The sequence below is a fragment of the Oncorhynchus gorbuscha genome, linkage group LG05 (genome assembly GCF_021184085.1).
Source record: "Oncorhynchus gorbuscha isolate QuinsamMale2020 ecotype Even-year linkage group LG05, OgorEven_v1.0, whole genome shotgun sequence".
NCBI lineage: Eukaryota > Metazoa > Chordata > Actinopteri > Salmoniformes > Salmonidae > Oncorhynchus > Oncorhynchus gorbuscha.
The window spans coordinates 40,615,394-40,640,500 of NC_060177.1; the positions used below are offsets into that span (position 1 = coordinate 40,615,394).

General features: G+C 41.0%; 1 protein-coding gene across 3 annotated transcripts in view; it reads right to left on the reverse strand.

Annotated features, from left to right (window-relative positions):
• fam184aa (family with sequence similarity 184 member Aa) overlaps positions 1-25,107 on the reverse strand; it is a 71,873-nt gene that overhangs the window by 25,857 nt on the left and 20,909 nt on the right. For all 3 annotated transcript variants that reach the window (XR_006838815.1, XM_046349914.1, XM_046349913.1), the window contains exons 7-10: positions 24,866-25,027; positions 11,764-11,885; positions 10,569-10,719; positions 194-406 (exon numbers count right to left, since the gene is read on the reverse strand). Coding sequence is in view for 2 of the 3 variants with exons in the window: in XM_046349914.1 (XP_046205870.1) it covers positions 194-406; positions 10,569-10,719; positions 11,764-11,885; positions 24,866-25,027 (648 nt within the window). In the remaining variant the exon portion in view is untranslated. The remainder of the gene's footprint in view (positions 1-193; positions 407-10,568; positions 10,720-11,763; positions 11,886-24,865; positions 25,028-25,107) is intronic.

Below are 25,107 nucleotides of genomic sequence, written 5' to 3' on the forward strand. Positions count from 1 at the left end.
ATAGCAACAAAAGAAATTCAACGTGTTTTCATTTTGTCATGATGGTGTAATATGTGTAAAATGTTGAGATACAATTTTCATCAATTTTGAATTCAGGCTGTAACACAATTTTTGTTGGAATAAGTCAAGGGGTATGAATACCTTCTGATTGCACAATATATATGAGGGGTGTGTGTGTGTATTATTCTCTCACCCTGAGCTGGTGCTGGCGCGCGTCTTCCAGTGTGCCATGGGCGCAGCGTTGAGCCTCCTGCAGCCGGTGTTCTCTGCGCTGGTGCTCCAGCTGCAGCTCCTGGAGTTGCTGACTCAGGTGCTCTCTCTCCTGGCTGAACTGGGCCTGCAGCTGCTGCAGCGCGCCCTGGGACTGGGAGAGCTGTAGCTCCAGACTCTGCTTCAGCAGGGAGATCTGGAGAGAAAGGGATAAGAGGGAGTGGTGTGTTATATGCTATGTGTCCCTAATGGCACGCTATTCCCTGTATTGCATTACTTTGGGCCCTGGTCAGACGGTGCACTATATAGGAAAGAGGGTGACATTTGGGACACAACCATGAATGTGCAATTCGTCTTCATTTTTCCCCTGTAGTGTATTAATTTAAAAAAATAACACAAAAACAATATGTACAATTATTATTATATTTGTATATTATAGCGCTTTTCATTACAAAGTCATCTTAACACTCTACCTAGGGGGGGAATAAAATATACAGTTCAAGTCAGAAGTTTACATACACCTTAGTCAAATACATTTAAACTCAATTGTTCACAATTCCTGACATTTAATCTGAGTAAAAATTCCATGTCTTAGGTCAGTTAAGATCACCACTTTATTTTAAGAAATGTCAGAATAATAGTCGAGAGAATTATTTATTTCAGCTTTTTTTCTTTCATCACATTCCCAGTGGGTAAGAAGTTTACATACACAATTAAGATTTGGTAGCATTGCCTTTTAACTTGGGTCAACATTTCGGATAGCCTTCCACAAGCTTCCCACAATAAGTTGGGTGAATTTTGGCCCATTCCTCCTGACAGAGCTGGTGTAACTGAGTCAGGTTTTAAGGCCTCCTTTGCTCGCACACTTTTTCAGTTCTGCCCACAAATCTTCTATAGGATTGAGGTCAGGGCTTTGTGATGGCCACTCCAATACCTTGACTTTGTTGCCCTTAAACCATTTTGTTGCCCTTAAGCCATACTTTGGAAGTATGCTTGGGGTCATTGTCCATTTGGAAGACCCTTTTGCGACCAAGCTTTACTTCCTGACTGATGTCTTGAGATGTTGCTTCAATATATCCACATAATTTTCCTACCTCATGGTGCCATCTATTTTGTGAAGTGCACCAGTCCCTCCTGCAGCAAAGCACCCCCACAACATGATGTTGCCACCCCTGTGCTTCACGGTTGGTATGGTGTTCTTCGGCTTGCAAGACTCCCACTTTTCCCTCCAAACATAACAATGGTCATTATAGCCAAACAATTCTGTTTTTGTTTCATCAGACAAGAGAACATTTCTCCAAAAATAATGATATTTTCCCCCATGTGCAGTTGCAAACCATAGTCCGCCATAAATAGGTTTTGGCGCAGTGGCTCTTTCCTTGCTGAGTGGCCTTTCAGGTTATGTCAATATAAGACTTGTTTAACTGTGGATATAGACAGTATAAACAGTATAAACAGTACCTGTGTCCTCCAGCATCTTTACAAGGTCCTTTGCTGTTGTTCTGGGATTGACATTTCGCACAAAAGTATGTTCATCTCTAAGATGAGCGGTGTGACGGCTACGTGGTCCCATGGTGTTTTTATACTTGCGTACTATTGTTTATACAAAATAAATACATCTCAACCATTGAAGCATAATACCCCATAATGACAAAGTGAAAACATTTTTGTTAATTGATTTAATATTAAATACAGATATATATAATACACATAAGTATTCACACCCCTGAGTCAATACTTTGTAGATGCACCTTTGGCAGCGATTACAGCTGAGCGAGTCTTACTAGGTAAGTCTCTAAGAGCATTCCACACCTGGATTGTGCAACATTTGCCCATTATTCTCTTCAAAAACCTTCAGGCTCTGTCAAATTGGTTGCTGATCATTGGTGGACAACCATTTTCAGATCAAGCCAAAGATTTTCAAGCAGATTTAAAACTGTAACTTGGCCACTCAGGAATATTCATTGTCTTCTTGGTAAGCACCTCCAGTGTAGATTTGGCCTTGAGTTTTAGGTTATTGTCCTGCTGAAAGGTGAATATATCTCCCAGTCTCTGGTGAAAAGCATACTGGAGCAGGTTTTTTCTCTAGGATTTTGCCTTTGCTTAACTCCTTTGCATTTCTTTTCTATCCTGAACCCCCCAAGTCTTTAACAATTACAAGCATAACCATAACATGATGAAACCCCCACTATGCTTGAAAATATGGAGAGTGGTACTCAATGTGTTTTATTGGATTTCCCCCAAATGTAACACTTTGTATTCAGGACAAAAAGTTCATTGCTTTGCCAATTATTTTGCAGTACTTTTTGCTTTGTTGCAAACAGGATGCATGTGTTGAAATATTTTTATTCTGTACAGGACCCCCCCCCCCCCCCCACTCAGTCAAAAAAGTTAGTATTGTGGAGTAAATATAATGTTGTTAATCCATCCTCCGTTCTCTCCCATCACAGCCATTAAACTATGTAACTCTTTTAAAGTAACCATTGGCCTCAAGGTGAAATCACTGAGTGGAAGGATGCCTGTATCTTTGTAGTGACTGGCTGTATTGATACATCATCCAAAGTGTAATTAATAACGTCACCATGCTCAAAGGGATATTCAACGTCTGCTTTTTTTTTAACCAATCTACCAATAGGTAGTCTTTGTGGTTGAATCTGTGTTGGAATTTCATTGCTCGACTGAGGAACCTTACAGATAATTGTAGGTGTGGGGTACAGAGATGAGGCAGTCAATAAAAAAATATTGTCACAGAGTGAGTACATGCAACCTATTATGTGACTTGTTAAGCAAGTCTTTACTCCTGAACTTGTTTAAGCTTGTCATAACAAAGGGGTTGAATACTTATTGACTCAAGACATTTCAGCCTTTCATTTTTTATTCATTTGTAAATATTTAGAAAAATATAATTCCACTTTGATATTATGGGGTAAGCCAATGACAAAAAAACTCAAATGAATCAATTTTAAATTCAGGATGTAACACAAGAAAATGCAGAGGCCAGCAACTAATGGAGGCTACAGACATACTGCGTTCAAATCTTTGCGATCCGGCAGAAGTCATTCATTTTTAGTGGAGGCAGACTGTACTGCTGCTAGGCTGCGTAGCTTTGCCACTAGTCTGCATGTGTTGGATTTGTCCTACTTCTGTGTTGAGTTTCACCATTCCGCAACCACAGGATATTGATTTAAAGGCCAAGTGCAGTCAAACATTTTGGATTTTTCTGTATTTTATATATATTTCCACACTGTGAGCATGAAATAATACTGTGAAATTGTGAAAACGATGATGGTGTCCCTTTAGCGTAAGACCGCCTGAAATGTCTGCCTATTTGGGATGGAGTTTTGGACTGCCTGGCAGTGAATTAGACCAATAAGAAATAGAGTTCTGAACCTCTTTGCCAAAAACAGATCGTTCTTCCCTCCCCACTCAGACCACTCCCAGACAGTCCTAGCAAAATTATTGCTTGAAAAATTGCTCTTTGCTACGAAACTATTTTGGTTTCTTTTTGATCATTTTAAACAATCAAAGTTAGGTACTTAATCGTTACCCAGAAATGATTTGATATTGAGTTAAAAACAGCTGCACTGGACATTTGTATTTCTATTTATTATGGATCACATTTAGCTGCTGTCTAGCGAAATTAAGGCAGTTGTACAATTTCAAAAAAACATTACAGTACATTCATTACAGAATTCACAACACACTAAGTGTGCGCCCTCAGGCCCATATTCCACTACCACCTACCTACTACGCAAAATCCATGTGTACGTGTGTGTATAGTGCGTATGCTATCATGTGTTTGTTTGCAAATGTCTGTGCCTATGTTTGTGTCACAGTCCCCACTGCTCCATAAGGTGTCCTTTTACCTGCTTTTTAAAGCTGATTCTACTACTTGCATCAGTTACCTGATGTGGAATAGAGTTCCATGTTGTCATGGCTCTATGTAGTACTGTGCGCCTCCCATAGTCTGTTCTGGACTTGGGGACTGTGAAGAGACCTCTGGTGGCATGTCTTGTTGCGCATGTGTAACGGATGTAACGGAAGGTCAAACGGGGGGTGATTGTAACGGATGTGAAACGGCTAGCTTAGTTAGCGGTGCGCGCTAAATAGCATTTCAATCGGTGACGTCACTTGCTCTGAGACCTTGAAGTAGTGATTCCCCTTGCTCTGCAAGGGCCGCGGCTTTTGTGGAGCGATGGGTAACGATGCTTCGTGGGTGACTGTTGTTGATGTGTGCAGAGGGTCCCTGGTTCGCACCCGGGTATGGGCGAGTGGACGGTCTAAAGTTATACTGTTACACATGTCTTGTAGGGTATGCATGGGTGTCCGATCTGTGTGCTCGTATTTTAAACAGACAGCTTGTCAACACCTCTTACAAAAACCAGTACTGAGGAAGTCAATCTCTCTTCCAATTTGAGCCATGAGAGATTGACATGCATGTCATTAATGTTAGCTCTCTGTGTACTTTTAAGGGCCAGCTGTGCTGCACCGTTTCTGAGCCAACTGCAAATTTCCCAAGTCCCTCTGTGCTGCACCTGACCACACGACTGAATAGTAGTCTAGTTGCGACAAAACTAGGGCCGGTAGGACCTTTCTTGTTGATAGTGTTGTTAAGAAGGCAGAGCAGCGCTTTATTATGGACAGACTTCTCAATTACTGTTGTAATCAATATGTTTTGACCATGACAGTTTTACAATCCAGGGTTAGTCCAAGCAGTTTAGTCACCTCAACTTGCTCAATTTCCACATTATTCATTATGAGGTGTAGTTGAGGTTTATGGGTAGTGAATGATTTGTCCCAAATGCAATGCTTTTAGTTTGGAAATACTTAGGACTAACTTATTCCTTGCTACTCATTCTGAAACTAACTGCAGCTCTTTGTTAAGTGCTTCAGTCATTTCAGTTGGTGTAGTAGCTGACGTGTATAGTCATCCGCATACATGGCCTTACTCAAAGCCAGTGGCATGTCGTTAGTAAAGATTGAAAAAAGCAAGCTACTGGGGAATTCCTGTTTCTACCTGTATTATATTTGAGAGGCTTCCATTAACTTCTATGGGATCAGTGTCCACCAGCGGGACGGTTGTGCTAAAATAGGCTAATGTGATTAGCATGAGGTTGTAAGTAACAAGAACATTTCCCAGGACATAGACATATCTGATATGGGCAGAAAACTTAAATTATTGTTAATCTAACTGCACTGTCCAATTTACAGTAGCTATTACAGTGAAATAATACCAAGCTATTGTTTGAGGAGAGTGCACAGTTATGAACTTTGAAATGTATTAATAAACCAATTAGGCACATTTGGGTAGTCTTGATACAACAGTTTAAGCAGAAATGCAATGGTTCATTGAATCAGTCTAAAACTTTGCACATACACTGCTAAATTGCACATAACCTGGAATAGTACACTATGGCCTTTCTCTTGCATTTCAAAGATGATTAAAAAATGTTTATCTTTTACCAGATGTAATGTGTTATATTCCCCTACATTAATTTCACATTTCCACAAACTTCAAAGTGTTTCCTTTTAAAATGGTATCAACAATATGCATATCCTTGCTTCAGGTCCTGAACTACAGGCAGTTAGATTTGGGTATGTCATTTAGGCGAAAATTGGAAAAAGGTCCGATCCTTAAGAGGTTTTAAAGAACAGCCTCTGTGTTCTATTAGACAAGTAACTCTTTATTCACATTATAGCAGGGGGTGAAAAGCCATAACACATACAGTATGTTTTTCCAGCAGCAGACTATGATTGATAATGTCAAAAGCTGCACTGAAGTCTAACAAGCCAGCCCCCACAATAATTTTATCATCAATTTATCTCAGCCAATCATCAGTCATTTGTGTAAGTGCCGTGCTTGTTGAGTGTCCTTCCCTATTTGCGTGCTGAAAGTCCATGGTCAATTTGTTTACTGTGAAATAACAATGTATCTGGTCAAACACTATTTTTTCCATAAGTTAACTAGGGGTTGGTAACAGACTGATTGTTCGGATATTTAAGCCAGTAAAGGTGTTTTTAATATTCTTGGGTAGCGGAATGACTTTAGCTTCCCTCCAGGCCTGAGGGCACACACTTTCTATTGGGCTTAAATTGAAGATGTGGCAAAAAGGAGTGGCAATATCATCCGCTATTATCCTCAGTAATTTTCCATCCAGATTGTCAGACCCCGGTGGCTTGTCATTGTTGATCGACAACAATACTTTTTTCACCTCTTCCACACTGACTTTACGGAATTCAAAAGTTAAATTTCTTGTCTTTCATAATTTGGTCAAATATACTTGGATGTGTAGTGTCAGTGTTTGTTGCTGGCATGTCATCCCTAAGTGTGTTTATCTTTCCAATGAAAAAGTAATTCAAGTCGTTGGCAATATCAGTGGGTTTTGTGATAAATGAGCCATCTGATTAAATGAATAATGGAGCAGATGTCATGCCCTGGTCGAAGTATTTTGTGTTTATATTCATGTATTGGGTCAGGCCAGGGTGTGGCATGGGTTTTTGTATGTGGTGTGTATATATTGGGATTGTAGCTAATGGGATGATCTAGCAAAGTCTATGGCTGTCTGGAGTGGTTCTCAATCAGAGGCAGGTGTTTATCATTGTCTCTGATTGGGAACCATATTTAGGCAGCCATATTCTTTGAGTTTGTCGTGGGTGATTGTCCTTAGTGTCCTTGTTCTGTGTTAGTTTACACAAGTATAGGCTGTTTCGGTTTTCGTTATGTTTATTGTTTTGTAGCGTTTGTGTTTAGTGTGTTTTTTCATTAAACATGAATCGTAATCTACACGCCGCATTTTGGTCATGTAATTTAAGGTGCTCCAAAGCTTTTTATTATCATGCTTTATATAGTTTCTTTGTTTCATAGCAAAGTTAGTTTTTATTTACCTTAGTCACATGATTTTTTACTTTGCAGTACATTGCCAATCAGTTGGGCTGCCAGACTTAATTGCCATACCTTTTGCCTTATCTCTCTCAACTAAACAATTTCTCAATTACTCATCAAACCACAGGGATTTAACAGTTTTTACAGTCATTTTCTTAATGGGTGCGTGCTTATTAGTAGCTGGAATAAGCAATTTCAGAAATGTGTCAAGTGTCTGGTTGCTTCTCATTACACACCTAAGACCAGCAAATATTCTTCACATCATCAAGATATGAATCACTACAAAACATATTGTATGACCTCCTATAGACTATATTAGGCCCAGCCTTGGGAACTTTGGTTTTCCTAGATATGGCTATTATACTGTGATAATTACATCTTATGTATTTGGATACTGCTTTCAAGCAAATGTATGCAGCATTAGTAAAGATGTGATCAATACATGTTGATGAGTTCATTCCTGTGCTGTTTGTAAATACCCTGGTAGGTTGACTGACAACCTGAAACCAGGTTGCAGGCACTGGTTAAAGTTTGAAGTTTTTTCTTGAGTGGGCAGCTTGATGAGAGCCAGTCAATATTTAAAATCACCCAGAAAATATACCTCCCTGTTGATATCACATACATTATCAAGCATTTCACACACATTATACAAATACTGACTGTTAGCACATGGTGGTCTATAGCAGCTTCCCACAAGAATGTGCTTTAGGTGAGGCAGATGAACCTGTAGGCCAAAACGTTTGACCCAAGTTAAACAATTTAAAGGAAATGCTACCAAATACTAATTGAGTGTATGTAAACTTCTGACCAATTGGGGAAAGAAATCAAATCTGAAATAAATCACTCTCTCTACTATTATTCTGACATTTCACATTCTTAAAAAAAAGTGGTGATCCTAACTGACCTAAAATAGGGATTTTTTAAAACCCGGATTAAATGTTAGGAATTGTGAAAAACAGAGTTTAAATGTATTTGGCTAAGGCGTATGTAAACCTCCGACTTCAACTGTATACACACACACTCACAGTACCAGTCAAAAGATTGTACAAACCTACTCATTCCAGGATTTGTCTTTATTTGTATTCACTATTATTCTACAATGTAGAAAATTATACATCAAAACTATGAAATAACACATATGGAGTCATATAGTAACCACAAAAAGTTTTAAATTAAAATATATTTTATATTTGAGGTTCTTCAAAGTACTCACCCTTTGCTTTGCTGACAGCTCTGTACACTCTTGGCATTCTCTCAACCAGCTTCATTAGGTTGTCACCTGGAATGTATTTCAATTACCAGGTATGCCTTGTCAAAAGTTAATTTGTGCAATGTATTTATTTCTTAAATGTGTTTGAGCCAATCAGTTAAGTTGTGACAAGGTAGGGGTGGTATTATACAGAAGATAGCCCTATTTGGTAAAAGTCCAAATGACAGTGCATCATTACTTGAAGACATGGTCAGTCAATACACAAAATGCAAGAACTTTGAAAGAGGCTCTCATGAGGACGGCCCAGAGGAGGAAAAGAAGACCCGGAGTGAGTGCTGCATCGGATGACCTGGCCTCCACAAATCACCCGACTTTAACCTAATTGAGATGGTGTTGGATGAGTTGGACTGCAGAGAGAAGGAAAAGCAGCCAACAAGTGCTCAGCATATGTCGGAACTCCTTCAAGACTGTTGGAAAAGCATTCCAGGTGAAGCTGGTTGAGAGAATGTCAAGAGTGTGCAAATCTGTCATCAAGGCAAAAGGTGGCTACTCTGAAGAATCTAAAATCTTAAATATATTTAGATTTTTTTACACTTTTTTGTTTACTACATGATTCCATATGTGTTACTTCATCGTTTTGATGTCTTCACTATTATTCGACAATGTAGAAAATAGTAAATAATAAAGAAAAACCTTTGAATGAGTAGGTGTCCAAACTTTTGACTGGTACTGTAGATATATCAAAAACATTTGATTTAATATAGATTTTGGCCTTCACAACTAAAGCCCATAGAAATGCATTGAATAACAAATTCATAAAAGGGAAAACAGAGGTTTTGAACTGTCTGTCCTAAATCTAGGATATATAAATGTTATTTTAACAAATATTTAACCCCTTTTTTTGGTAGGCACAAAACTACCTTCATACTTCTATTAGTTAAAAAAAAAACGGTACCAGTTACCTTCAGATGAGTCCCGTGACACTTGTGAGGGTCCTATAGCAAAATGCACCCTTGAGAATCACCCCTTTCCAAAGTGGGGTCCCATTAGTTTGTAACCAAAATGGTTTGGGCGCTACCAAACAGAAGTTGGCACATCGACAGTACTTCAGACAAGTCTTTCTGACACTTGTGGGGGTTGTGAGAGTCTCCCCTTTCCAAAGTGTGGTCACGGATTTTGCTGGGTATTTTTTTGTTATTTCCTAGTTGCTAAAACTCTAATAGTTTGCCTATTTTCAGTTTTATTTTAATTACACAACTTTCCTAGGCCTTTATATCCTATAACACAGAAAATTATATGTTTTGTGATAACTGCACTGTGATTTTAATTAAGTGAAGAAAAAAATATATATACACATTGTCTTTCGGATATGGATTTTTCTTAACATTAAGGATCCCAACTTAGTTTAAACGTTTTAACATTTAAATGTTCACACCCCTACTCTATATAATAATGTATGTTTTCTTGAATTTGTTCTGGATTTGAGCACTGTGAAATGTGGCATGTCTGGTGGGGTAAGTGTGTGTGTTATTGCATTGCCGTGTGTAAGTTGACTATGCAAACAATATGGAATGAAGTGATGCATTCAGTCTCTCCTCTAGTTTTAGCCAAGAGAGACCGTCATGCATACTTTAGCCCTCTGAAGAGCAAGACTGTTCTGGGCCAGCTGAAGTGTTTCTATGTCCTTCTTTGCAGCATCAGACCATATGACTGGGCAATAATCAAGATACGATAAAACTGGCATGTGTCAGGCTGGACACATTGCCATTCAGGTGTCCACCGAGTGTGGCTAACACCTCATGCTCCTTTTATCCTATAGTCGGTAGAGAAAGCAACTTGAGTGTTCCGAGATAAAACACATGTTCTACCGACTGGCATGGAAGCGGTTAGAATATTATGAAGTGTAAGGATAATTAGGAGTCTGAAACTAGGGTATTTGGTGCAGTGTGAGTGTGTGGCGTGTTCAACAGGCTGTAGTGTTGTTACAATCCCAGTATCCTGATGATATGATACTACATTTGCCATGGCAAAAAAAAGAAAACAAGACACAGACTAAACTCTATGGTCATTTACAAACCTGATTCAAGTAAAATGGTGAGCTATAGCTTGAAAAATTAACAAATGTGACAACATCAATCCACATTTTAAAATTAAAACCATTTCCCTCAGGAAATCCAGTCTGCTTCATGTTTTCTTTCCTTACTTACTCAAAAGTACTGTGATACTGAAAATCGTGACAATGCGAAAGGGAGTGTGTTACACTACCTGTTCCAGCAGGTCCTCCACTTTCCTCTGCCAGCCTTCCCTGGCCGCCATCAACTCCAGCTCCTTCTGCTGAGACAGCTGGGACAAGGAGGCTTGTCTGTCAGCCTCATATTCCTCCGTCAATTCCTCCTTCAGCAACCTCAACTCCTCCCTATAGAGTGGGTAAGGGGAAGGAATGGGTAGAGAGAGAGAAAGAGAGACTTTGATGATCCTGAAGCCTGAAACACTACATCTCAGATTCTGGGTTGCACAGCCATACTGGGTAATCTCATTCACCAGACACTTCAGCCCAATGCTTGAAAGGTCTACTAGATCAACAAGTGAAACATAGCCTTTGTAAACCCAATAGAAAGAGTGGGCAAAAGTCCTGATCCAGTAGAAAAAGAACCAATTTATAAATGTATTCCACCGAAATGTGTCTTGCACATTTAACCCAACCCCTCTGATGAAAGAGGTGCAGGGGGCTGCCTTAATCGATGTCATCATGCCTGGGTAGCAGTTGTTGTTGTGGGTAAACTGCATTGCAGGCTCAAGGATTCGAACCAGCGACCTTTCGGTTACTGGCCCAACGCTATGAACTGTGCTTCTACACCTGCATTGCTTGCTGTTTGGCGATTAAGGCCGGGTTTCTGTACAGCACTTTGTGACATCAGCTGATGTAAGAAGGGCATCATAAATACATTTGATTGATTTGATAGAACCGCTAGGCTACCTGCTGCAGCCATTACCATTATCTCTAATCAATCATCTCTCTCCCACTTGGCTTTAACTCAAATAATCCCTCTCCAAACCTCATAACCCATTCCCCTATCTCGTGTACCTCTGATTCGGAGCCACGCCTTGCAGTCATGTGATTTGCTAAAATCAAATTCTGCCAAACAATTTTAAATGTATTTAGTCACTACCACATAGGCCATATTTGAGTTGTTATTCCAGGCTTATCTGCACTATTTTTTTAACCTTTATTTAACCAGGCAAGTCAGTTAAGAACAAATTCTTATTTTCAATAACGGCCTAGGAACAGTGGGTTAACTGCCTGTTCAGGGGCAGAACGACAGATTTGTACCTTGTCGGCTCGGGGGTTTGAACTTGCAACCTTCCGGTTACTAGTCCAATTCTCTAACCACTTGGCTACCATGCCGCCCCCACAATAGCTTAGGGACGATGAAACCTACTGGCTGACATAAAGGCCTACCTCAGAGCATAAGTCCATTTTTGGTCCAGGTCTTCAGCCATTTTGTCAATTTTCTGCTTCTCCTCTGTCCTTATGGACATTACCCTGGCTTCATGCTGCTGTTTCTGGGTCTCAATCTCCTCCTGGACACGTGGACAAACCAGAGACAAGTTCAGGGAAGTTGAGGCACGATACAATATAAGTTATGAGTACAGAAAAGGGCAATGTAGTTAAACATTTGGTTAAAAAATATATATATAATAATTCCTTCTCAATGAGGAGAATCTGCAGTTTAGACTGACACCAAAAGCAAGATTATAATGATAAATCTTCCACTTTGTTTCTCTTTGGATATACTCTGTAATTACACATCAACCCAAGCTATTAACCAGGGACAGGTTTGCCACAAGCATACTAAGGCTAAGTTCATGGTTAGAATCTCCGTAGAAGCATCGCAAAGTTTCAGAGCTGTTTCCCAAAACTATTGTAACTAATGTTGCACTTGAAAACGCTTGTAAGATAACGACTGCCTCAGACCACTCAGAACTACTAAGTGTGTCATTACTTTACACATAGAAGATCTCCACAAAAAAACAGAATCAAAATGTTTGTCTCTCTGTGTCCAAAAATGACTTTGTTGAATACAGGAACTTGCTCTGCCATTTCCTGTTTACTCAAATTTGAATAGTTTGCTGAACTCCAGTTTATAGGACAAAACAAGCAATGTATAGTGTAGAGAATCATTGCACCATTTAAACCGTTGTAAAATATATTTTTAATAACCCCCAAAATTGTGTTTTCAGCTGTTTGAAACTGGTGTACAAAACCAAAAGTAAAAGACGCAAAAACAAAACTTATGAATGGGAGGCATAGAAAGAGCGGGCATAGAACAGATCTATCGCTTCTTAGAATTGCTTTGAATGGGAATGACAGGTCTATAATTTACATTTCTACGTGAAATTGGTTGGGTCTCCCAAAGAATGACATATTGCAGCGTTAATCAATTGAGTTATTTTGCCAACTGTAAGCTACTGTGATGTGTACAACATGTGCACAATGATGTACCAACTGTGATTTTTGTCAATTATTTTAAGCCAAGCTGCCTAAATAATTGAAGCCATACACTCTTAGAAAAATGGATTCCTAAAGGGTTATTTGCAGAGGGATAGGGTTTTACCATGAACTGTTTTTCTTTTAAGATAGTGGCCAAACCTCAAAAAGGTCTTCAGTTTTGGAGATACCCCTACCTGAGCTAGAATAAAACACAACCATGTCTCTTATGTATCCCATATTTTAAAAGTATGGTTGTGTAAAAATATTTTATGGCAAATTTAAAATGTATATATATTGTGACACGCCCCCTAAATTCAAAAAGTACATAATATGCCAGGCTGGAGGGTGAATCGGCCACATAAGGTCATGTAACCCAATATTTTTTACATTTGAAATACCAGTAGTCAGTTGTCTGCACCACATACACAAAGAAACAGCATTAGCGTATTTGCTCTCATTCAATGCTGTATGGTGCTGCCTGACAGAAATACAGTTACATTTTTTATTTTTTTTATGTTGTGGCTATTGTAATCTAAATCGTCTCGAAGGAAAACAAATGGGCTCAGACACTGAAACCTGTCATTTTTTTCAGTCAAAGGTTCCTCTGTGGATTTATTTGTTTAGCCCCTACACTTGCAATAACATTAGGGCCCCCCGAAACTATTGGCTAACTCTTATGTGTGAAGGCAGTTTCGGTATAGTGTAGATTCGATGGGCCGGATATGTAGGCTGACTGGCATGGTTTGTTTCCCGCTAATCAAGTTGGATAGAGTCAATTATATGTTTTGCATTATTCTAAAGGCTTATTGCAACATGTAGCATGCTCCAACGAAAGGAAAGAGAATCGAACGCAGGACTCAAGCACCCTCTCCCTAGCTCTACAATTTTCCCCCACTCCAGGATTGGGCTTTTAAGTCACCTTATCATTTACTGTAGAAGTAGGCTTTGATTCACGGATAGTCCAATATGGCTGCCTGAATCCAACATGACCTTACGCTGGCTCACTGTATTCGTGATGCACATTGGGACGTTCCGATGCACTCTTATGCAACCTACACTCGATCCCTCCGATGTCAACAACTACAGACCAGTATCCCTTCTTTCTTTTCTCTCCAAAACTCTTGAACGTGCCGTCCTTGGTCAGCTCTCCCGCTATCTCTCTCAGAATGACCTTCTTGATCCAAATCAGAGGTTTCAAGACTAGTCATTCATTTACATTACATTTAAGTCATTTAGCAGACGCTCTTATCCAGAGCGACTTACAAATTGGTGCATTCACCTTATGACATCCAGTGGAACAACCACTTTACAATAGTGCATCTAAATATTTTAAGGGGGGAGGGGGTGAGAAGGATTACTTTATCCTATCCTAGGTATTCCTTAAAGAGGTGGGGTTTCAGGTGTCTCCGGAAGGTGGTGATTGACTCCGCTGTCCTGGCGTCATGAGGGAGTTTGTTCCACCATTGGGGAGCCAGAGCAGCGAACAGTTTTGACTGAGCTGAGCGGGAACTGTACTTCCTCAGTGGTAGGGAGGCGAGCAGGCCAGAGGTGGATGAACGCAGTGCCCTTATTTGGGTGTAGGGCCTGATCAGAGCCTGGAGGTACTGAGGTGCCGTTCCCCTCACAGCTCCGTAGGCAAGCACCATGGTCTTGTAGCGGATGCGAGCTTCAACTGGAAGCCAGTGGAGAGAGCGGAGGAGCGGGGTGACGTGAGAGAACTTGGGAAGGTTGAACACTAGTCGGGCTGCGGCGTTCTGGATGAGTTGTAGGGGTTTAATGGCACAGGCAGGGAGCCCAGCCAACAGCGAGTTGCAGTAATCCAGACGGGAGATGACAAGTGCCTGGATTAGGACCTGCGCCGCTTCCTGTGTGAGGCAGGGTCGTACTCTGCGGATGTTGTAGAGCATGAACCTACAGGAACGGGCCACCGCCTTGATGTTAGTTGAGAACGACAGTTTGTTGTCCAGGATCACGCCAAGGTTCTTAGCGCTCTGGGAGGAGGACACAATGGAGTTGTCAACCGTGATGGCGAGATCATGGAACGGGCAGTCCTTCCCCGGGAGGAAGAGCAGCTCCGTCTTGCCGAAGTTCAGCATGAGGTGGTGATCCGTCATCCACACTGATATGTCTGCCAGACATGCAGAGATGCGATTCGCCACCTGGTCATCAGAAGGGGGAAAGGAGAAGATTAATTGTGTGTCGTCTGCATAGCAATGATAGGAGAGACCATCATTCAACTGAGACTGCTCTTCTCTGTATCACGGAGGCGCTCCGCACCGCTAAAGCTAACTCTCTCTCCTCTGCTCTCATCCTTCTAGACCTATCGGCTGCCTTCGATACTGTGAACCATCAGATCCTCCTCTCCACCCTCTCCGAGTTGGGCATCTCCGGCGCGGCCCACGCTTGGATTGCGTCCTACCTGACAGGTCGCTCCTACCAGGTGGCGTGGCGAGAATCTGTCTCCTCACCACGCGCTCTCACCACTGGTGTCCCCCAGGGCTCTGTTCTAGGCCCTCTCCTATTCTCGCTATACACCAAGTCACTTGGCTCTGTCATAACCTCACATGGTCTCTCCTATCATTGCTATGCAGACGACACACAATTAATCTTCTCCTTTCCCCCTTCTGATGACCAGGTGGCGAATTGCATCTCTGCATGTCTGGCAGACATATCAGTGTGGATGACGGATCACCACCTCAAGCTGAACTTCGGCAAGACGGAGCTGCTCTTCCTCCCGGGGAAGGACTGCCCGTTCCATGATCTCGCCATCACGGTTGACAACTCCATTGTGTCCTCCTCCCAGAGCGCTAAGAACCTTGGCGTGATCCTGGACAACACCCTGTCGTTCTCAACTAACATCAAGGCGGTGGCCCGTTCCTGTAGGTTCATGCTCTACAACATCCGCAGAGTATGACCCTGCCTCACACAGGAAGCGGCGCAGGTCCTAATCCAGGCACTTGTCATCTCCCGTCTGGATTACTGCAACTCGCTGTTGGGTGGGCTCCCTGCCTGTGCCATTAAACCCCTACAACTCATCCAGAACGGCGCAGCCCGTCTAGTGTTCAACCTTCCCAAGTTCTCTCACGTCACCCCGCTCCTCCGCTCTTTCCACTGGCTTCCAGTTGAAGCTCGCATCCGCTACAAGATCATGGTGCTTGCCTACGGAGCTGTGAGGGGAACGGCACCTCAGTACCTCCAGGCTCTGATCAGGCCCTACACCCAAATAAGGGCACTGCGTTCATCCACCTCTGGCCTGCTCGCCTCCCTACCACTGAGGAAGTACAGTTCCCGCTCAGCCCAGTCAAAACTGTTCGCTGCTCTGGCTCCCCAATGGTGGAACAAACTCCCTCACGACGCCAGGACAGCGGAGTCAATCACCACCTTCCGGAGACACCTGAAACCCCACCTCTTTAAGGAATAACTAGGATAGGATAAAGTAATCCTTCTCACCCCCCCCTTAAAATATTTAGATGCACTATTGTAAAGTGGTTGTTCCACTGGATGTCATAAGGTGAATGCACCAATTTGTAAGTCGCTCTGGATAAGAGCGTCTGCTAAATGACTTAAATGTAAATGTAAATGTTATGCCGTTCAGGTTGAGAAGGCACATTTATTTTTCCAGAAAATCAAGTCTACCATCCTGGTTTTCTGCCTTGGAGTTGCTGTATATGTCTACTTTATGGTGTGTGACCGACTGCCTTGATTCAGTCTTATGTTGCAACATTTGCAATTGTGTTTTTTTTACATTGGATAAAAGCAAACACAAAGCTACAAAACGGTATATCATACACTGCATTTGAGGAACAATGAGAAAGTAATTATGCTTTAAAAGTTGAACAACTTGATTGATCAAAATTTCCTCTGGATGTTTTGGTACTACTATTGGAGAGCCCTTCTTTGTCTTCAACCATTGAGCATCATTCACACCATCTTAAGCTTTAGCACCATCCATTTCTTTAAGGGTCAATCAGAGTGTTCTGTCCTAACAACCACACCCAAGCTAACTGGCTAACATTGGCTAGCTTGCTAGCTACTTCCAGACACAAATGAGAGAACAGCTCAGTGACCCTTTTACTCACACTAACAGGGCTGGTTAGGCTGTTTTTATGTTATCCAGAGCATTGGTGACTGCAACTGTGCTGCTATCAACAACTTACGTTTTTTTTGCCAACGTTTACTGACACCGGCCATATTCAACTGCTGTTGAGCGTAGGTAAATTTGTCAGTTATTCAGCACTATGGCACATTCAGACGAGAGTGCGCTGAAATCAGAGTAGATAGCCAGAGCAAATTTACCAGCTACGTCTATCGACAGTTGTCGCAGGGACATTCTATTGACATGGTTACTTGCATAGTAGTCTTTTGTTAAGACATGTAGCTAGCTAGGTAAACAATTGAACCATAATCCCAACTCATGACGTTACTACCCTGCAAAACTCTGCAGGTAGCTAACCAACCAGGTTCAATAAATAGCAAAGCAAATGGCTCTGAGATACGAATAATAAGATCATACACGTAACTTTAGCTAGTGAGCCTGCCAGCTAACGTTAGCTAGCTAGCTTAAAGTACATGTTAACTGGAAATGAAAACGACTGTCAAAATTAGAAATGTGGAATATCTGAAAATGTACCTAGCTAGACTCTCTTACCCTTATACATCATGGGTGGACGCCTGTCACGGATGCCATGGATACCCTTAGATTGAAGATGTAATCCGGAAACAGGTGTTTTTCCCACATCTCCTTAGCTATCATACTCAAATTCCACTGATTCAAAACTCCAGAGAGTGGAGAGCAACCCTTATGCACTTCTACTATGTGATATATATATATATAAAATTTGAGTTAGACAGGATTACCTACACATACTGACCAGCTCTAATAGACAGAAACATGCTATATGGCAGACCAATCCAAACTCATCTCTCGGCATGTCCCGCCAACTCATTATCTCAGCCAATCATGGCTAGCGGGAAAGTTGGTGTATTTTTCTGTGGATAAACCAACTAGGCTCGTAATTGAACCATTTTATTCGTATTTACAGATGGCATACAAGTTTATTATTAAGGCACATGAAAGTTCACGTTCCAAAAGGCATTTCTGCCAAAAACACATTTTGATAAAACATTTTAAAAAGTTCACATTCAAATGTGAAGTAGTGACCCGCAACATATGCCTAGTTTCCTGAAACGAGTCACAAGAACATAAGGCAGCTGTTCACTATAATGAACCAACACAACCTGACCCTCATTGACAAGAAATTCCATCGACTTAGTGGGCCTTCACATGTGATAGGAATTGCAGCTCTCTAATGTCAATGCCATCCTGAATCTCAGTCTGAATGTATGATTTTTATTAGGATCCCCATTAGCTGACGCCGATGGCGACAGCTAGTCTTCCTGGGGTACCATGCAGCAAAAAGACATAAAAGACTAAAATAGTTAATCATTGACATACATTTAAAACATTAACATAGACATTACAGACTGACAGTGCATTCACAAAGTATTCATACCCCTTGATTTATTCCACATTTTGTTATGTTACACCCTGGATTCATAATTGATTAAACATATTTTTCTTCTCAGATTTCACCCATCTACACACAATACCCCATAATGACCAAGTGAAAACATGTTTTTTGAAATGTTTGCATATTTATTGAAAATTAAATAAACAAATATTTAAATGTACCTAAGTATTCACACCCCTGAGTCAATGCTTTGTAGGAGCACCTTTGGCAGCGATTACATCTGTTACTCTTTCTGGGTAAGTCTATACGAGCTTTGCACGCCTGGACTGTGCAATTCTTCAATCTCTGTCAAGTTGGTTGTTGATCATTGCTATAGCCATTTTCAAGTCTTGCCATAGATTTTCAAACTGATTTAAGTCAAACATGTAAATAGGCCACTCAGGAACATTCATTCAATGTCGTCTTGGTAAGCAACTCCCGTGTAGATTTGTCCTGGTGTTTTAGGATGTTGTCCTGATGATTAGTGAATTTGTCTCCCAGCATCTGTTGGAAAGCAGACTGAACCAACCAGGTTTTCCTCTAGGATAAAAATATTTTTTAACTCCTTTTTTTGAATCCTTTTTTAATTAAATCTAGAATCACCTTCCAATTTCGCAAAAAAAGCCTCCTTCACTCACGCCGCCAAACATACCCTCCCTAAAACCCACTATCCTACCAATCCTTGACTTCGGCGTTGTCATTTACAAAAAGCCTCCAACACTCTACTCAGCAAAGTGGATGTAGTCTATCGCAGTGCCATCCGTTTTGTCACCAAAGCCCCATATACCACCAACCACTGCGACCTGTATGGTCTCGTCGGCTGGCCCTCGCTACATCTATGGGTCATCTATGAGTCTTTGATAGGTAAAGCTCCGTCTTATCTCAGCTCACGGGTCACGATAACCATACCCACCCGTAGTACGTGCTCCAGCAGGTATATCTCATGGTCATCCATGAGAGGAGTGGGAGGCCCCGGTGCCCAACTCAACAAGAGGACAAGTACATTAGTGTCCAGTTTGATAAACAGACACCTCACAAGTCCTCAACTGGCAGCTTCATTAAATAGTACCTGCAAAACACCAGTCTCGACGTCAACAGTGAAGAGGCAACTCCGGGATGCTGGCCTTCTAGGCAGAGTTCCTCTGTCCAGTGTCTGTGTTCTTTTGCCCATCTTAATCTTTTATTTTTATTGGCCAGTCTGAGATATGGATTTTTCTTTGCAACTCTGCCTCTTCAGCATCCTGGGGTTGCCTCTTCACTGTTCATCTGTGGAGATGGGAGAACCTTCCAGAAGGAAAGCAGCAGTCCACCAATCAGGCCTTTATGGTAGAGTGGCCAGACGAAACCCTCTCTTTAGTAGAAGGCACATGACAGCCCACTTGGAGTTTTCCTAAAGGCACCTAAAGGACTCTCAGACCATGGGAAACAAGATTATCTGGTCTGATGAAACCAAGATTGAACTCTTTGGCTTGACTGCCAAGCGTCACGTCTGGAGGAAACCAGCCACAATTCATCACCTGGCTTCTAAACAGTTTCTACTTCTGAACATCTAATCAAATGGCTACCCAGAATATTTGCATTGCCCCCCCCCCTTTTACACCACTGCTACTCTCTGTTGTTATCATCTATGCATAGTCACTTTAATAACTCTACCTACATGTACATATTACCACAACTAACCAGTGCCCCCACACATCGACTCTGTACCAGTACCCATCAGCATATAGTCTCGCTATTGTTATTTTTCTGCTGCTCTTTAAATACTTGCTACTTTTATTTCTTATCTGTATTTTTTTAAACTGCATTGTTGGTCAGGGGCTCGTAAGTAAGCATTTAACCGCATGTGACGAATACGATTTTGTTCGATTATTGATACAATCCCTACAGTGAAGCATGGTGGTGGCAGCATCATGCTGTGGGATGTTTTTCAGCGGCAGGGACTGGGAGACTAGTCAGCATCGAGGGAAAGATGAACGGAGCAAAGCACAGAGAGATCCTTGATGAAAACCTGCTCCGGAACATTCAGGACTTCAGGTCCTCAGCCTGGGGCGAAAGTTTTCCTTCTAACAGGGCAATAACCATGAGCACACAACCAAAACAGTGCAGGAGTGGATTCGGGACAAGTCTCTTAATGTACTTGATTGGCCCAACCAGAGCCCAGACATCTCTGGAGAGTCCTGAAAATAGCTATGCAGCGATGCTCCCCATACAACCTGAAAGAGCTTGAGAGGATCTGCAGAGCAGAATAGGACAAACTCTGCAAATACAGGTGTGCCAAGCTTGTAGCGTCATAACCAAGAAGAAGCAAGGCTGTAATCGCTGCCAAAGGTGCATCAATAACTTAGCAAAAATGTCTAAAAACCTGTTTTTGCTTTGTCATTATGGGTTTTGTGTGTAGATTGAGGAAAAACTTAACATTTTGAAAAAATGAAGGGATCTGGCTTCGTAAGAAGCATTTCAAGGTCCTGGAGTGGCCTAGCCAGTCTCCATATCTCAACCCCATAGAAAATCTTTGGGGGGAGTTGAAAGTCCGTGTTGCCCAGCAACAGCACCAAAACACCACTGCTCTAGAGGAGATCTGCATGGAGGAATGGGCCAAAATACCAGCAACAGTGTGTGAAAACCTTGTAAAAACGTTTGACCTCTGTCATGAGAGTTGAACACAATCCTGAAAAAATGCCTCATTTATACAAAATACATATTTACACATTATTTAACCTCCATCAAATGGTATTATGGTGGCCATACGGGATTTGGATATCATATTGGATTTGAGCCAAAATCCACGGTGGCCCCAAAGATCATCTGTGGTGGCTCCCGACTTAATTTCAAGAGTAGCGTCTAAAAATAAAAAAATCCATCAAAGGATCCTTGGACCTCAAATCGAATTCCAATGTCTGAATCCACTTGTTTTCCTCAGATCAGATTATAATAGGCATAACACACACAAAAACATGTGGAACTATATGTATTTTGTAAGGCAGAATTTGACTTGGAAAGTTTTCTATTAACCTTGTGAGTAGGGGGCAGTATTTTCATTTTTGGAAAGATAACGTCTAAAGTTTCCAAAACTGTAAAAATATTGTCTGTTATTATAACAGAACTAATTTTCAGGTGAAAGCCTGAGAAAAATCCAATCCGGAAGTGCCTCATGTTTTGAAAGCGCTGCGTTCCAATGCAGCCCTATTGAGCAGTGAATGGGCTATCAACCAGATTACTTTTTATCCGAGGTGTCTACAGCATTGTGACATAGTTTTACGCATTTATGTTGAAGAATACCCATAAGCGGCTACTCTCGCGTAAAATACAGAGGTAGCCATTATTCCAATCGGTCCTACTGAAAAACCAATTGTCCCGGTGGATATATTATCGAATAGATATTTGAAAAACACCAAGAGGATTGATTATAAACAACGTTTGCCATGTTTCTGTCGATATTACGGAGCTAATTTGGAATATTTTCCAGCGTTTCCGTGACTGCAATTTCCGTGCGATTTCTCAGCCAAACGTGAAGAACAATTGGAGCTATTTCGCCTACAAAAATAATATTTTGGGAAAAAAGGAACATTGGCCATCTAACTGGGAGTCTCGTGAGTGAAAACATCCGAAGCTCATCAAATGTAAACGATTTAATTTGATTGCTTTTCTGATTTCCGTGACCAAGTTACCTGCTGCTAGCTGGACAACTGCTATGCTAGGCTATCAATAAACTTACACAAATGCTTGTCTAGCTTTGGCTGTAAAGCATATTTTGAAAATCTTTATGATGACAGGGCGATTAACAAAGGGCTAAGCTGTGTCTCAATATATTTCACATGTGATTTTCATGAATAGGAATATTTTCTAGGAATATTTATGTCCGTTGCTTTATGCTAATTAGTGGCAGTCGATGATTACGCTCCCTCATTGCGGGATGGGGAGTCACTAGAGGTTTTAAATCAGCTACCAAAAAGTAAAGCTTACATTCATCATAAATATTAATAAATTACATTTCCACCTATGGTATACATGTGTTAACAGGTCTATATTTCCAAGATGCATTAAGATTTCCTGATGCTGTTTGTTTGTGTATGTAGGGCAGAAGACTGACTACTTGTATTCCACATTTTTGTCCATCCCCCTTCCAACCAGGCATTATTCTGTACTTTTTGAGTTTAGGGTGTGTCACAATATCTATAAATTTAACCCCTTTTGCAGTAAAATATTTTTACACAGCCATCCATTTCATATACAAATAGCCCTTAAACAGCATGGAGGTGTATTTCGTCATTGTCCTGTTGAAAAACAAATGATAGTGGGACTAAGCACTGCCATGACCTTGGCCTGGGGGTAGGTTTATGACAGTCATAAATACCTCTTCCCCCCTCTTTCCTCTCTCTACCCTACTGATGTGAAATTTGAAAACCCCTTGGTTAACATAGAGATTCTGGGAACATCAGAAGGCGGGGGGAAATTAACTATATTCTGGTAATCTGACCAATTGAACATATGCAGTGGTACTTAATGAATATGATGTCAGTTTGGTTGTCATCTGGGACATTCTCATCAATGATAGGATGACATAAACTCTACAGTGGAAAGTCTGCACATTGTAGTTATCGGAGTCACATGGAATTGTTGTTCAATTTAAATGTTTGAATATTAAATTATTGGTGAAGAGATTAAATGTTAATTTTAGCTTCCAAATGAGAGATTTGGGGTTTCATAAGGTTAGGGCTCTGCTCAATCAGTGGCCCGCCCCTGTGAAGAGGCCTGGGTTATAAAACTTTTCAAACACACCCTTCTCGCTCCACTATATGAAGCCTTGATGAAAATGAACCTCCTGTTCCAAGTATGTGAGGTCTGCAGCCTCTGCGTTAAAAGGACTAACATGTCAACTACAGAACTAAGCCAACCTCAGAGTGAGCTTTTGAGAATGGTATAAACTTTTAACTCTGATTCAGTACAGAAGTGATACCTCCTAGCCGTTGAGTTAGCAACAGCAGCTGCAAACGTGGGCTAGGAAAGAAGAGACAGAGTATCGCATCTACCACTGTCGTGTCTTTGGCTATGCCGTGTGATATGACATGCTATTCTATAAAGTAATTTATCCACAATTAATATCACCTGATTGAGCTAATCATGTAAATGTAATTAACTAGAGAGTCGGGCACCACGAAATAATATTTATAGAGCTGTTATATTCCGAGTAAACTCTTAAAGACCTAGTAATATTTTACATCAATAGCAGTCAATATCAATTGTCATCTTAATTCAGTCTCATCTGAAAGTTGTAAATTATTTTATCTGCACAAACCCTGGCTAACAAGTTGAATCAGCACAAAGACACAGAGGTTGTAACCAAAAATCTCAAATTTGGACTCATCTGACCAAAGGACAGATTTCTTGAGTTTCTTGGCCCAAGCAAGTATCTTCTTCTTATTGGTGTGCTTTAGTAGTGGTTTGTTTGCAGCAATTCCACCATGAAGGCCTGATTCACGTAGGCTCCTCTAAACAGTTGCTGTTGAGATGTGTCTGTTACTTGAACTCTGTGAAGCATTTATTTGGGATGCAATTTATGAGGCTGGTAACTCTAATGAACTTATCCTCTGCAGCAGAGGTAACTCTGGGTCTTCCTTTCCAGTGGCGGTTCTCATGTGAGCCAATTACATCATAGCGCTTGATTGTTATTTGCAACTGCAATTTTCCGGATTGACTGACCTTCATGTCTTAAAATAATGATGGACTGTCGTTTCTCTTTGCATATTTGTGCTGCTGTTGCCATAATATGGACTTGGCCTATTATTAAATATGGCTATCTTCTGTATACCCCTCTTACCTTGTCACAACACAACTGATGGGCTCAAACGCATTAAGGAGGAAATTAATTCCAGAATTGAACTTTTAACAAGGCACACCTGGTAATTGAAATTAATTCCAGGTGATTACCTCATGAAGCTGTTTGAGAGAATGCCAAGAGTGTGCACAGCTGTCATCAAGGCAAAGGGTCGCTAAATTGAAGAATCTCAAATATAAAATAGATTTTGATTTGTTAACACTTTTGTGGTTACTACATGATTACATACTGTATGTGTTATTTCATAGTTGTGATGTCTTCACTATTATTCTACAATGTAAAGAATAGTAAAAATAAAGAAAAATCCAGGAATGAGTAGGTGTGTCCAAACTTTTGACTGGTACTGTATATAGGAATATTAACATTTAACATTTAAGTCATTTAGCAGACGCTCTTATCCAGAGCGACTTACAAATTGGATCTGTGCATGTATCTGGTATTCCCTTAATCATTTTACATATACAGTAGTGACAAATTTGAGATCTTGCCAAGATTTCTGTATTTCAATTATTTATTTATTTTTAGAGCAGAGAATAAGAGAGTGTTTAAGAGTGTTTATTTTCAGTGTACTAGGGTTGATTTAGGAATTAAATTAACTGGAAGTAAATTAAATCAGACATTTTGTAATATAATTTGATGGTATGCACAAAATAGTGTGTGAGGATTTGGTGAGGCAAGCTGATCCTAGATCTGAGCATAAAGCACATCTTCTCAAAAGTCTTACCTGCAGATCAGTGAGCAGGTTGCTGGTCTCTCTCACTCTGGCTCTGGTGGTGTCCAGTTCAATGCATAGTTTCTCCTGGGTGTCCTTCAGACTGGAGATGTGGCTGTGTGCAGAGCCAAGGTTTTGCTCCCCTTCCTTCACCAACTCCTGAAGGTGAGACACCTGCAGTGGACGGGAAATTAACTCAAGGACCAAATCAGGTAGTAGTGGCAGAGAGGAACGGCCATGCCTAAGGTTGCAAA